Source organism: Siniperca chuatsi, linkage group LG4 (genome assembly GCF_020085105.1).
Source record: "Siniperca chuatsi isolate FFG_IHB_CAS linkage group LG4, ASM2008510v1, whole genome shotgun sequence".
Lineage (NCBI taxonomy): Eukaryota > Metazoa > Chordata > Actinopteri > Centrarchiformes > Sinipercidae > Siniperca > Siniperca chuatsi.
The window spans coordinates 12,247,544-12,262,653 of record NC_058045.1 but is presented as its reverse complement, the minus strand read 5'-3'; the positions used below and the strand labels follow the sequence as shown (position 1 = coordinate 12,262,653).

The following is a 15,110-nucleotide window of genomic DNA, read 5'->3' as shown; positions in this document are numbered from 1 at the left end:
CACACAGGCTCCCATCCCCCGGGAGTCTCCTCACCAAGATGTCAGCAGACCTCAGGAGAACTTGTAAAGCATTGACTTTGGTCCTACACTAACTCTTTATTATATTATGTACATTTTTACTTTTGGGTTGACATAGGTTACTACCCTGAAAGCTGGTGGTTGTGGTTTCCTCGAAGAAAAAAAAAACAGTTATCAGAAAACCAAGGCAAATCACAGGTTTCACAGGGTGTAAGCTATAATTAACTCTGTATCTGGATTAGAGTGGGCCAGATCACTGTGCTGACAGCTATTCATTAAATCCGTAATTAATTAATAATGACAAAATCCTGGAGGTTTTCTGAATGCGTAACAGATTTACACAAGTGAAGGAGACAATAAGTCTAATCTATGTCTTACATCATCACACTTTTTCATTGTAAGCATTTGAAGAAGTAATAATCAGCAAAAACATGAGAAAATGCAAATCGTCAGAAACAACAAGACTTGGGTGGAAGGGAGCTTAAACACATCCTACTCTTTCTATAAAAAAGGCTGCTCAAAAAGCCCAACAATCCTTTCAGGGATAAACAATAGTTTCCCCATGTCTGTAGAGACTGTCTTTCTCGCTCTCTTTGTGCCTCCTCTCCCCACACAAAATTCACAATACCTTTTCAACTGTTTTACTGTGACAACAGACATACCAGACACTTTACGAATGGAGATCCAGAAGAAATATTGGCAACTGACTGTGCAACAGTGGCATATTTTAGACTTCTTTATATGCACAAGCTGGAAGACAGAACTTTTAAGGCAAACTCAGGATAAACAACCTGCATTTAGATGTCTTAAGACTCATTAATAATGAATCTGACAGAACTAAATTAGAATAATGTTAGAGTTTTGCTTCAGGAGCAGACCCATAGTGGGCGAATCCACTTGGTCTTGACTTTGAAACTATATAGTATTTTCTTTACATATGATTTATCTGTTACTCTGACATGTAAATGTAAATTAGAAAAATGTGAGGCGCTGCTGACTCTCTGCTGCAACATTGCATTAAAATCAGAGAGCAGAATAGTCCTGAGGGCAACAGAGGATTTCAGGCACTTCCATCAACCTGCGACTAGATGAGAGCTAAATCTACAGGGCTGTGTAATGATGAGTGCTCACTCTTTCCTCCCCCAAACATAGTGGAAAGATCCATAATTCATTAAAGCAAAACTTAAGTCCATGCATTACAGCTGCCATTGCTTTAAAAAGGTGGACACATTTTCTGCCCTTCTTCTGAAAGCCCTCAGTGCTCAGCTGTTGTGCATGCATATTTTGTGTTTCTAATTTCTGCTGAGGATGTTTCTGCTGAAGGTGGCTTTATTAACGCAAACACCATGGAGTTATCCCTGTCATTTAAGAAGTTGACACCTGGTTCAATGTCAGAGAAAGGAAGGAGGCTAACGTAAGTCAGGGGCAAATCTGAATTTGGAGCGATTAAACAGTTTAGGAAAAGGATAAGAGTGTAATGGAAACAGGTCTAGTGGGAATGAAATCTCCGCACACTGGAAACAGGATAGGAAGGTGAAAAAGAGAACGAGGGAGAGCCAGAGAGCCAGAAGGAGAAGTAGAGAGAGACATATATGACCTACTTATGCCTCTTACTTTGCATTCCCTAGTCTAGGTGTCCTGGTATCCGGGGTGATTTTGGTTTCTGGCAGGCCAGAAGCCTGGGAGGAAGGAAGGGCAAAGTTTGAACTAAATGAGGAACATGCTCCAGCGGTGTGACTAGTCAGGTGGGTTAGCCTGCTCCCTCAGGGCCAGGTTAGACAGAAAGATAGTCAGGATGCCAGACAGTCACAGCAGAGATGGAGCATTCTCCTCTTTCACTCCACTCCCCTCCTTCCAGCCTGCTGACGTCAGCCACCCAGGCCACACGACTCTGCTGCAAACAGCACACCTGCTGGCTTCACTGGCCCAGCTCCATCTCTGGCCCAGCTCTCCAAGCAGAAATGCAGGTTTGTTTACAACCTGGGCACACAGTCACGATCCTAAAGTAATTGCAGTATCTATTTCACGCTTGGTCATAGGAGAAAAGAGGAGCGCTTGCAATATAGCCTGCTGGTGATAACAGATATCAAAGTGACAAGAATCTTGCATGTCTTCTTAATGTTTCATTGTTTCACATTGCAGGTTAAATGTTCCTTTGGGATGTTGTGGAGCGGCTTTAATGTGTCGACATGTTGCTGACTAGTCAGAGAATTCTCTATGGATCTCCTTACACCCCTTTCCTACAACTGAACCGCATCCACAAAGGGAACAGTTTTGTCTTGTAATTGATGTGACAGGCCCTCTCACCTACTTTTTATGAAATCAGCATGAACATAAAACTGCACAACCATCAAAGCAATGCTTGTAGTGGTGAGACAAAAGGCAGAGAAAGGCATTTTTAATATCAGTTTAAATATCTTTACAAGCAATATGTGTCACTGTGGTCAATGATCATTTTTATGGAAGAAAATGCCATACATGCACATACGGATGCTATGGTCACTAATGATAACATTCAATCCTGCACAAACATCACAACACGAACATGTTAGCTATGCTTCTACCTGTGTAGATCTGCAAGAGCCACATTTAACATGGTAGGCATGTTCTCCAGAGCAGCAACGGGATACCCCATGTGCATTATTGATGTCAGGGGTTCAAGGGAAACTGCATGAGCAACAACACTAAATCATGAACCAACAAGCAATAATCCAGTAAGCAACACTAGTTTAAACTAAGAGACAGAATGACACAGAAGAAAAATAATCCTGCCAAAACGCTCTTTCAGTCATACATTTCAGAATGTAAAATGCTTTTGACATCCCATCAACCTGAGCTTGAGGGAAATGCCATGTCTGTCCTACAGAGCTCCCTGACATCTCAAAGCCTGACACCAAATTCACTCGTGTATTCTGGCAATAGTGGGTCATGTGAGGGAAATGCATTCCCCTGAATCAGCCTTGTGTTATTTGAAATGACAAAAAATAACTCTACATAATTCTATTCAGGGTCTGTAATTTCTCTTGGTAGACACCAGCAGCGGGACATGCAGGCACTTGCAGTCCCTCTGCTCAAACACTCGCTTTTCTGTCTGCCAGGTCAGACACAATTGCAGCGCTACTCAGCGCTATAGTGAAGAAACTGTGGTCGACAGGTGACTAACCTGAATGGTGCACGTATATTCCGTATCATCCAGCAGTCTGACGGTGCAGCTGTATTCCCGCTCAAGATTTCTAATGCTGCCACTCATAAATCGGCTCAACATCTTCTCGGAGAATCGCTGCTCTGCGTCTAAAACCAGAACAATAAACTCAACACGAGCGTGCAAGTGAATGTCACATTGACCACAATCCCCGGTCCCCTAAAAGACCAGCAGCCACGGATTCCGCCGCCGAGGCGTGCACCATTGTTGTCCTCTTTAAGTTTTCGTGCGGTGGGCCCGTGCTAAGAGCAGAATCCAAGGATGCCCGCATCCAGATCCAGAGGCAGCTCAGCCCTGTTGTGTGTCTGTGGTAGAGCCGAGGATTATCTCTCACCATTAACCACTGCCACTTGAGCGAGCGGGCGGGTCCCAATGAAAACTGACGTCAAAGTGAACCAACGGGAGTGTGTGGCATTTTCTCTGCACGTTAATATCCAATATTGTTTTTCTCACGCCGCAATTTGTCCTGACTGACAGCTACCCATATCCGGAAAATATTAAATAATGTCTTCTGTTTGTTAAATATCCGCCATAGACTTACAATTAAATATAGGGTCATATTTTATTAATGCAAAACTACTGGGTGATGACTGCAGTGCCTTACCCCATTTTTAACCAAAAGCTGTGGTGACAAAATGCATCCAGTCCAGAAAACCCAGGCTAGGCTTCTTTGGGCTGAAGTATTAATTATTAATTAGGGGTGTGATTGAGCCTAAATACAAAATATCCTCTTGGTTAATACTGTGAGGAGGTCCAGAAGAAACACCTGAATAGAAAATATCTGTAGCACTTAATGTGTCTTGTGGGGTTGACTAACTGGCTTTCATGGCAATTCTTTGCAAAGGAACCAAAACCATGCCAGACTGATCTACGCCACTGGCCTCGGGTTTCATAGCACTCTAATAGGTTTGTTTAAATGTAAATAATTTTGTCAAACTTGAGGTAAGCCATCCGGAAAATGGGGACAAGGCATTATTTATAATAATTCTTCCTGTCATAGTGGGTGAATATGAAATGTATTCGACTGCCACCTGCAGGCCAATCGTCGTTAGTGCACTTTAAACATCCATCAGTGCCCCCGTGTATGAAAATCATTAAGCAGTTTGGTGTGAGGACCCTATGGGGTCTCTGAGGGGTGGTTGAGGATCTCCAGAACAATCAACCGAGGTGCAATTTTACTAAAATTTAATTTCCACTTATTTCCACTATTACTTACAGCACGACTATACAATAAGACGGCATAAAAGCATTAACTTCTTGATTATAAGCCGAATTTATAGCTATATTTCACTCGCACTGGTGTTATCTCCCCTCCTAACGTTTAAACTACACGTAATAAAACTCAGCTAAACATTATTCTTAGAGTTGAACAAGTCTTATCAGAGGGAGACGACTAGCTACTTATGGTTGGGGAGTCTGACATGAAAATTCGAAGTTTGTATTACAGCATCCCACATTTCACATTAACTGTGGTCTTGTGTGCCGGTGCTGGGAATATTATAACATTGAATAACTAAAATCCAAAATGGAGGCCCCTGATTGACTCTCTGCCGTGACCCGGATTCGAACCGGGGTTGCTGCGGCCACAACGCAGAGTACTAACCACTATACGATCACGGCGAGCTAACGGGAGCTGGTATGGCAGGGGCACATTATGCCTATAAAACTAATACAGGTGACTGCACAGGGTTTATGTTGCTATGAACAAACAATTTGACATTGTAACGTTTATCGCAGTTATCGTTAGGTGTGCTAACTTCAGCTAAGGTTTAGCTAGCGCCGTCACTGGTGGACCAAAATTGCTAAACTCGTGTATTTTGCCAAGCTTACATTAAAGTTAATACCTTCTCGCAGTATTTCGTCTTGTTTTTGTTCGACATAGGCCTAATGCAGACGCCAGCTCTGTAAGATGCTGTAACTTAGCTGCGTTTTCAATTTAACGCTATGCTAAGTTACCTTAGCGGGTTATTCTTTTGTGTTTAGAGTTATTAAACATTTACAGACAAATTAATGTAGTCAGTTTAATTCAACAGATTTTAATGAAGAGTTCAACTGGCCATTTACCAGGTGTTTCCAGACTTTTTGGAGTTAATAAAAGTAACCTTTACCCAAATTAAAGTGCAAACATGCCTGTTAAGTTTTTATAGGAAATTATATTGACCAGTCCAGAGGCATTGTCAAATTGCTATGGATCAGAAAGCTGTTGCCAACACAGTAAACAGAAATCATCAAAAGGGTCATAGATTGACTCACAAAGGCAACAACACACTAGAAGTCATTCCACCTAATTCTCTTAAAAACTATGTGTGCATCCAAGGCTGTATTACAAACAGGGCAAAACATGTCATGTGGCCCCAGACCGAGTCAGAGTGGCTATTACTTTGTGGTAATTTGATTCATTTTGATTAAGACTACACTATAACCCCACTGAAATATCTTATTTCCCTTTGGGTTACTTACCGTAACTAATCTTGACATGACTAACCGTTTCTGATCATTTTTGTCCAGGTATCTCATCACATAATGATGGAAATACATTGTCTTTAAGTCTTTAGTCATGCAGTGTGGTCAAAATTTTGTCAGGTTTTAAACAAATCAGCATTCAGCAGCATAACAAACCATTTACATGAAGTCTATTAAAGCACAACCTTTGTAATCCATTCAAACGGTAATAACATTTAAATGGTTAATTTGACAGTAAGACAGATAATTATAGATTGGCATGTTTCAAAAGACTGACAATCAAAATAGTGAGGAAAGTAGTCTTTATTAGATAAATTATTAACAGTAATTGTGTTTATTAGATAAATTATTAACAGTAATGGTCTTTATTAGATAAATAAGGCTAGCCAGCTTGCCACTGATGAAAAAGTAATGTTTTTAAAGTATTACACAATTTATGATGAAATCAGTTGTTAGCAAAAGTAAGTGTTAATGTTTCTAAAGTGTTGAGCTAAGAATTGAAGGCTGGTAACGCAAAGCAAACACAAACCTCAGTCATTCACTCACTCATTCATCATCACCAACCACAGACAAGAAAGATGCACGTTCAGCAACAGAGTCATTTCTAATCACATCAGTACAAAACAGTCCATTTTCTAACTAGTATTTACAATAATCGGTACAGAAAGGTCTACTGTCGAAGAGTGAAGTCTGGCAGTTCATTCTCATCGTTTTCTTCAGGTTCGTTGCTCCTTGGAACTGCAACTTTAGCAGCACACACTGCCTTTCTGGTGAAAGGGCGACATGGACCAGCCGGAGTCTGATGCAGCAGTGGTTTGCTGCTTGGAATGTTGCCCATACTTTGAGCAGGAGCACCTTCTTGTTTCTTGGCTGTTGATGCATGATTCCTCATGTACAGTTTACATGATGCCACAAGAGGCTTTCCTATGTCCACCTCTTGGCTTTCTGTCTGGCGCAGCTTACTGTCCATGTGAGTATAGTGTAGATCCACCTTGATAACCAGTGATTTCTAACAAAGGCAAATAATAAACAAAATATTTTCACATTTATTGTACAGACATTATTGTAAAGACTTACTCTGTTTTGTTTTTAAGTAACACTTCATAAGAACAGAATTGGGACACATATTATTGACTGCATACCGTAAGCTTTTGAAGAGCACAAAGTCGCAGAGTACAGTCTGGGTTTTTAGATTTCTTAAATAGTAGAGAGTCCATCTCCTCTGACCTGCCAGGTCCGGAAAATATGTCTTCCATTGGCTAAGGATTGAAAGCATAAAAAAGGTCTTATCAGCATCATCAGAATGTTCATCAAAACAAATAATTTCACTCTCAATAATCATGTCCTGCATTTACGATTTATGAATCTTGACCCGCAGTACTTGCTTTATATTGATACATTCATATACATATACTGATGCATTCATAAATCAGCCACTAGATGTCAGTATGCTCCAAGATTCTGTAGTGGAAAGCACGCATGTAAGAGAAGTAAAGCAGATTACTATTACTACTTCCTGTTCTCTCTTTGTGGTTGCAGCAGGCTGGAAGTCTATATATGGACAGACCTTCCTCAGACATGTGAAACATGGGGGTGAATGGTCATCATTGAGAAATTCCTTCTGGCTAATGGAAAATGACTGTTCTATGGTGATCAACATGGAATTTATGATGTAGATACAACTTGCAGTTTTTAAACTCTTAAAAAAGAAAGTCAGACTTCAGTGAGGTGCCAAAAAACTAAAGGCAGTTATGTACTAGTGGAAAGGTGACATTTCTGTATGCTGTACATTTATTTTTTACCTATAGTGTGTTCTGTGTGAGTCTTTATCAAAAATGAAAATGCCTTGGTACAAGAATGTCACTGTATAGATCTATTGGTTCTTATATGGATGACAATAAAACTTGACAGGATGTCTGATAGTTTTAAGAAAAAAAATAATATTTACAGGTATGCTACTCAGAGTGACTGTGCAGTCCTGGGTTCGCTGGCCAGTAGTCTTTACAGTGGCAAACGCCACCAAGACATTAGAGAACAAAGCTGAGAAACTGACTTCTACTTCTACACCACAGATGAACATCAACCGCGTCTTCCGTGGTAGCTCTGAAAGGAAATATAAAAAAGGGTTTGAAAAAAAAATTAAAAATCAAGACTAAAATAACATGCTCCAAAACTGTTTTACTTTGACTGTACTTATGTATCATTATGGTATTAAATTACTGAGATAGAGCAGCTGATGTTGACAAGACTTTGATTAACCACATTAGGAACTTTCAGCCTCTCTTAATTTAAGCTGTAGACTTTGATCTTTTATGTAGTGTGAAGCACATATCAAAATTCCATTTTAAAAAGGGGTTAAGAAAATTAGAGGAAGTTATGAGGTGTCAAAAGACGACTTCCTTCCACAGACATGAAAATACACTTTGTAAAATGAACCATTTCCCTGTTTTGATTTATCAAAAACAATGAGTAGCCTTTTGAATGGTGCTGAAAACATCACATTAAACCACAATTTCTGCACTTGGTTTGTCACATGCTGGAGTGTAGGAGGTGTGAGGAAGAGTAAACAACACAATCTCTTATGTCTTACTCAAGGTGACAATGGAAAATAAACTATATTTGGACTGTGGATATATTGTACATATCCTGTCCTCAATTTGATTTGACCTATAGGTCATTGGAAAACAAACATCAGAAAAAACATGTAGGTTTGGGGAAATTTTCCTCAACTTACCATTTGCTTGTCTCCAGCAGGCATCTCGCTGGTGTAGTTCCCTTGTGTGGCCAGTGGTCCGAACTGGGTCTGCAAGGGATCGAGGTTCCTTCAGGGTGTGTTTGATCTCCACCACCTGCTTGCCTGCGACCAGAGGGTCTCTGCCTAGATCTGGTGTCGACAGAGGGAGAAAATGTGGCTAAATGTGATGTGTAAGATCTGAAGACAAGACAAGACAAGACAAGACAAGACTCACAGACCCATACACATTTCCTGGGCGTTGTTCCCATATTTACTCAGTCCACTTCATTAACTACTAAAACCTTTATAATTCTTTACCAACTACAACAGCCTGTGCAAGCACACTCTTTTGATCATTTGCAATAGCAGGGGGAGAGGAATTAGTTTTAGAAAAGTTCATCAGATTCACATGACTGGCTTTGAGGAACTTTGGGAAATGTGAAAAATTAGATGGTTAATATTCACAGTAATTGACTGGACTAAATTAGTTTTGGAAAACCCCTCCTCACAAGATTCAATACATGCAAACAGGAATCATTAAAAAGGTTAACAGGGTGGAATGGCTAGCCAGAAGTGAAGCCACGTTCAAATAATTTAATATAGATTTATGCTTGGTTTTTGAGAAGATTTGGTGTCAGGAATATCTGGGACAAGCTGTCTTCACAATGTTCTCTTAATGGATGAGTAACCAGCAGCTCATCATTAACAGCTCTTTTTCCATCTCTAAAAGTCCCAGACATGATGAGCAGAGGCTTAGGAATTTTTAAGTTACTGACCATATTGTGGCTCTGGGATTTTAAATTAAAAGTACAAAGAGTTAAAAGTAAAGCAATAATAACCAGTGGTCTAAATCTAAATGATCTAAATATGTCCACACACAAACGGAAACACAGAGTGCTGTCAGCAGGGCGTCCTGCTAGCGCTGATTTTGTGAGTGAACCCATGAGAGCAGTGGCAGGAGGTGCCCAAATGGCAGAGCAGCTGTCTTGCACTCTGCAGCTCTCAGGTTTCTTGCTGTTCTCTGGCCAACAGTGTGAATTTCCAGAGAATGAGGTCACATGCTAATGGTACCTTGAAAAATTATTCTACCAGAGACCCATCAAACAGACAAACACTCTGAAGACGGGACAACTTGATAACTCCCCACATCGGCTCCGTCACCGCTATGCTTGAGTAAAGTCCTGAGTAAACAACACTAAAAAGAGTTGCCAACGATTATAAAAACACCCGAGAACAACCTGTTCCCTTCAGATCTGTTTACCCTCAATCTGGAAGAAGTGAATGGATAAAAGTAAAAACAAAAGCTGAAAAGGTTTTGTACTCTTTGCACTTTGAGATTATATAAGTATAAATCTACTGTAAATCAACTCAAACACTAATGATTTTAGTATCAGCCATAAATTTGTTCACTTGAAACAATCACTTCTTCTATGGTGCACACATGTCCACTCACCTACTAAAAAAAACCCAGCATGGTCAGAAAAAAAACAACACCTATCCTTGCTACAGCATCATTTTAGGTTTGTTCTTAGGCTGATATATTTTGGATTTAGCATCAGGTTTTCAAAAACCAAAACCGCAGCCGTCTTTGAAATACTTACCCTCAGACACCTTCTCTAAAACATGTGTGACTTTCTCGGACTGCAGGATGTGCTCGTTCAAGTACTTAGTGAAGATTCCAGTACTTTTCCCCCCATCCTGGACCTCAAAAGCCTCAGCATCTTCACATCTGCATTGGTTAATAAAGGAAGTGTTCAAAAACAGGTAGCAAAAGATTAGTTCTGCTTTTCTGATATATACATACCTAACTTTCCATTCTACAGCATGTTGTCTGAGAAAAAATATTGAAAAAATATTCTCAGGTGACAGGCTAATAATAATTGTGCTTGCACTGTTGAATCAGTGAGTTGTGTGTTGGTTTGGGCATCGGTTTCTGTATTTGTAATGAAATATTTATAAAACAACTAATAAAAAGTACATACGTGGCATAACCGTAAACAGTGTTCCCACTGGGTCCCAATGGCATGATGGATGAGGGTATGCAATCCTGGTTGTACCTTTAGTAAGTAAAATACAGTTTCCAGAAGAATGAAGCAATTAAAATAAATCCTGATAACTTCCGTATTATGACAAAATCAACAGTATGTACATGTACGGTATATAATAGTTTACATTTGTGTAATAAAGTATGTATAATCATCAATTTACAAATAAATGTGAAAATCCATGTGTCACGGTCATCTCTTAGTGAAAACAGAAATTAATTACTGCACCCACCATTTTCTACAGGTATCCAGTAGGATTACACTCAGTGCAGTGCGTCTTTCCTGCATGCTGAGCATGATCCTCTGCACGCAGACACAGTTTTCAGGTCGGTACGGTTGTGGAGCATCAACAGCTACCAAGTAATTCCTCCCAGCGTGCTCATACCCATGACCGGCATAGTAGAAAAGGCCTGTGAAAAGTAATAAAATAAATTACACATCTTGTTACATTTGCAAGAAAGTAAGAATTGTAATCATCACATTTTGAACTGCACATATTCTGCAATCCTGGGGCAGCTTAGAGAAAGATCACACTGAGGAGCAAAAAGATGCCTGATTTCTTTACAGTATGATATGTTTCAAAACACATGGTTTCTCAATTCTCCGTCTTTGTTGTGTTATTAGCAAGAGTAAGTAGATAATAGAGACAGACATTATCATTCTGACACATCATGGCAGTTCTTTTGTCATTTATCAACATAATTTTCATATTACAGCTCTGTGATTAAAGTGTGTACTTGTGTAACTGTCTGCTGTTTAACGACAGTAGTGGTTTAGCTCCCCTGAACAATATGACTAGTTGTTGAAGCTATATGCTCTAATTATTAATCACTGAATGTTTTTATACACTACAATGCCGCCTTTCTTTTTTGTTTAACACTGTAAAACTGATTATCACACACAGAGACAGAAGTTTGACTGTTTTGCCTGAATGTCCATTACCCTCTACAAATACTATGTAAATTGACCCTTAAATCTAATCTAACCCTTAAAGTGTTACAGGCATTTAGGAAGTGCCATACCTTGCATGCAAAGTTGTTAAAAAATGACTAGGCTTCTTTTTACCCCTCATCTGCCCAGTCAGCCACACGTACGTCTAAAGCAAAATATACCGCAATCCACTCATGAGTTCATGACCGATGATAAGTGGACAACAGATAAGGGCCACAGAACATGACAAAGGAAGTTACAATGTTATATTTCAGATCCAACAGAAATCTTGAAATGACTAAGTCAGCATTTCCCCAAGGACAACAACTGAAAAAACAAATGTAGCTAATTTAGGAAAATGTATGTATGATGTATAGGCAAATTACACTCACCGTAAACTCCTCTGTTGAGGAGCTGAATGAACTTGTCAATAGCGGCCAGCATCTCCCCCCTTGTGAGATCCAGCAGGGAAACCACTCTGAAGCCAAGCTGCTGCAGGAGGTTGGCCAGCTCATGTACATCCATAATGGGGGCCATCAAGCCAGGGTGGTTGGAGTAATTCAGGTTGCCAATAAGTAGGGCAACTTTATCAGTGGCTAAAACAAAGATCAAAGTAGAATTCAGATTGAAACACACAAGGAAATTCAAATACATACCATGATAGTTTTCCTCTCTAGCACACTTAAAATAGCGTGGGTGGAGATTCTTTCCATACAACTGTACCTGTGGTTGCTGCAGGAGGAAGCTGATCAATTTGCACTAGAGGATATAAAAAAAGAGAAGCACAAAATCAGTTGGGGTTTTTTTTTTTTTAAACAAAAATCTGATCTTAAGTACTATCTGTTCAGAAGGCACATACAGGGCTGTACATTTTGACAACTATCTTTTGTGATATGCACTGTACATACTACAACATAAGGCGAAACACTGCAAGAACTAGTTTCACTTTACATCACTTTCATGTTGTGTGTCTAAGGATCGTATCAAGTACTAATAGGAGTCTAACAACTTCCTTTTTAGTCTGTAGAATTGGGAAAGTACCTCCAGCATAATGGAAACAACTTAAAGCCTAAAGTGCTAAATGAGTGGAATGAAAGGAGTGTAAAGAAAACGTTTTTTTCTTCATAGCCCTTCCATTGGAAATGGAGGAAAAGCCTGAGAAAATACAATGATAAAAAATAAGTAGTTTCAGTTATGACTTACCAATGTCAACATCAACTGGTTCAGTCCATCTCTCTGATAGCACGTTAGATATGGAGCACAGGTATGATCCTCCATGTTCGGCTGTTGCACGGTCAATCTGCAAGTACCACAGTAGATTATATTCCTACTGTGCTACTGCTATTCCCCCACATGTAAGATTACTCAACCATAAATCAAAACACTGGCAAAATATTAACCACATTTTCTAAATGAATTACATGATTGGTGAAGGAGTCTGTGAAATGACACAGCAAATAAAGCACAGTGTAAACAATCACTATCAGCAGTGAGCTAAGTAAACACTTGCTTGTCATCCTTCCCTACCTGCAGCGTGCCACTAGTCTTGTCCAGCAACGGCTGTCCATTTCTGTACCACTGATAGTGTGGAGTGGGGATGCCAAAGGCAGCGCAGCAGAGAGTGAGTTTTGTACCTTGTCGGACTGTCTGGGGTTTAGGGTTGATAGCAATGTGTGGCTCACCCTGCCAGTGTACTGGCAAACCTGATGATATTTGAAAAGAAAGAGATAGAGATTCAAACCCACAGCAATAAACTACAACAACAAAAAGTACACAAGCACGACACTACTACAGTATAAAATCAACATGAGAATGGCACAACGCATACCTGATTTATCAATGTCCAACACCTTCACTTTCACCCAGTCGCTGAACACGTAGTTACAAAAGTGGTCATTCACTCGACACACATAGAGCTGAATTTTTTTAGCTCTGAATGTCAAGTCTGCTTCAGTGCCACCACACACCTTGAAAACAGACAAAAAAACACAAAAGAAAATAATAATTAAGTAAAACTAAATACAGAAACATTCATGGCAGGAGAACATTTTTTTAATTTAAATTAAAATGACATTTTCAGTTGTCATTTTAAGTAGCTAGTTATTTGTTATTTATCCTTTATTTAAAACAGCTGGTTTCATTGAGATCAATATCTCAGATCAAAACATGTGTGCACCAGAATAAACATGTACAGTACAAGCATAGACAAACACACAGAAATACACAACACACATTTCTTATACAAAGTAGACATTATTTCCACATTAAAGAAAACATGAACAAGTGTCACTCAAAAGTGTCATGTTTTAAAACCTTCAAAAAGAATGACATAGTTTAATCTCAAAGTGTTATGTAACTCACACACAGTAAAAACCACATACCTCCTTTTCATCACCAGTGAACCACTGGTAGTTGAGGATTCCTGTGCCCTCAGCGCGGACGCTCAGAGTCACCTGATGGTTCACAGGTACACACACAGAAACAGGATGGCGCACTATGACAATTTCTGAAACAAATCAAGTGAGCATATCAGTCATCTGAAATCGTCCTCTGTTTTTTCAAAAGTCACAGTGGGCCTATGCTAAAGCTGTAGTGTGGTGTGGTGTAGAGATATGACATACCTCTGATCATTATTCGACAGGGTTTGGGTGGGGATCCAGTCATAAGCGCATTTTCTTCTTATAACAGACTGTAGGAAGTTGAGGCAAAGCTTAAAATTAGTATTTTTCAGTAACTCTCTATAGTGCCGGCCCAAATCGAAAAACTAAGAAAACTACGACATGACTAGCATTAGGAAATCACTGTAAACGTGATGCCTAGCCTCAGCCCCTAACTTCTCATTTCGAGTGAAGTCGCCTAAGCTTTAAATATAAGTTACACCGCAGCAAACAATAGGCTACTGTAGATTCAGTTAGAGGTGTCCTAATTTAGACATGAAAATGATTAAGTGTTCAAAATGTCCATAAACACACATGTTTTAGTGGATACCTGCCGTCAGCCTCGTACCAGTTGAGCAGTCGTCGGACCTCAGCCTCAGTGTGTTTTCCTCTTCTCAATCTTCATAATTTAAAGTATCGGTTAAACTCTTCCTTTTCCTGGAATGAGTGTGTACACACACACACACACACACACACACACACACACACACACACACACACACACACACACACACACAAACAAACACATTACCGGTAAGCCTATGATATGGGAGCATCTCATAGAACAAAGAGTCTCTCACCTATGATACACTAAAAAAATAGAGAGATTTATTTTGATTTTAAAATAACAATATGTCTTAACTTGAAAAAAACATCCAAACAGACGAACTCTACGCCGGTTAAGTCGATAGGAATCATGCAAGTAGAGCCACTTTTTGTGACATTACGGTAATGAGCAATATGGCTTGTTTTCAGGCGCTGTACAGGCTGAGATTGAGTTTAAGATAAAGAATAAAGAAATCATACAGATAAAGAAATCAAAGGCTATTCTAGTTGTAGCCTGGTTTGTGTTCAATTAATTACAGAGATGAAATAAAATCCATCATCATCATCATAAAGATAAATTCTTCTACTATTGGTTTATTTATACAGAAAACAGCCTTTTAATGTCATAAAATGCCCTACCATGTACTATGACCTTTTTAGTACACAATATTCAATGTGTGTAAAGTATAGAACACATTTTGTATCAAGTGTCTCATTGTTGAAGGGTAACACAA

General features: G+C 39.5%; 2 protein-coding genes and 1 non-coding gene across 12 annotated transcripts in view; all 3 read right to left on the bottom strand.

Moving 5' to 3' along the window:
• The window catches only part of LOC122874364 (FERM domain-containing protein 5), a 61,876-nt gene extending 58,264 nt beyond the window's left edge, over positions 1 to 3,612 (bottom strand). Inside the window, exon 1 of one of the 2 annotated variants that reach the window (XM_044192093.1) lies at positions 3,182 to 3,612. In XM_044192093.1, the coding sequence (XP_044048028.1) occupies positions 3,182 to 3,283 (102 nt within the window). In that variant the 5' untranslated portion in view covers positions 3,284 to 3,612. The remainder of the gene's footprint in view (positions 1 to 3,181) is intronic. The other variant, XM_044192094.1, reaches the window with a different exon arrangement.
• A 1,156-nt stretch (positions 3,613 to 4,768) lies between these two features.
• Positions 4,769 to 4,840, bottom strand: trnah-gug. Its single transcript has one exon. It is a non-coding gene; the product is annotated as a tRNA-His (tRNA).
• Positions 4,841 to 5,968: 1,128 nt separating this feature from the next.
• malt3 (MALT paracaspase 3) lies at positions 5,969 to 14,523 on the bottom strand. 9 transcript variants are annotated; one of them, XM_044192085.1, is made up of 16 exons: positions 14,381 to 14,522; positions 14,014 to 14,081; positions 13,774 to 13,898; positions 13,221 to 13,359; positions 12,920 to 13,095; positions 12,596 to 12,692; positions 12,116 to 12,151; positions 11,785 to 11,988; positions 10,695 to 10,872; positions 10,400 to 10,474; positions 10,222 to 10,248; positions 10,019 to 10,146; positions 8,418 to 8,567; positions 7,632 to 7,786; positions 6,826 to 6,942; positions 5,969 to 6,692 (listed from the first exon to the last, which is right to left on the bottom strand). In XM_044192085.1, exons 2-16 carry the CDS (start codon positions 14,054 to 14,056, stop codon positions 6,354 to 6,356), a joined length of 1,989 nt encoding a protein of 662 aa, XP_044048020.1. In that variant the 5' UTR covers positions 14,057 to 14,081; positions 14,381 to 14,522; the 3' UTR covers positions 5,969 to 6,353. The 9 variants fall into 9 exon arrangements, with proteins under 9 accessions (XP_044048020.1, XP_044048021.1, XP_044048017.1 ...); XM_044192086.1 differs by having other exon boundaries at positions 14,365 to 14,474; XM_044192082.1 differs by having other exon boundaries at positions 10,019 to 10,248; positions 14,381 to 14,523.
• Between the last annotated feature and the right edge of the window lie 587 nt (positions 14,524 to 15,110).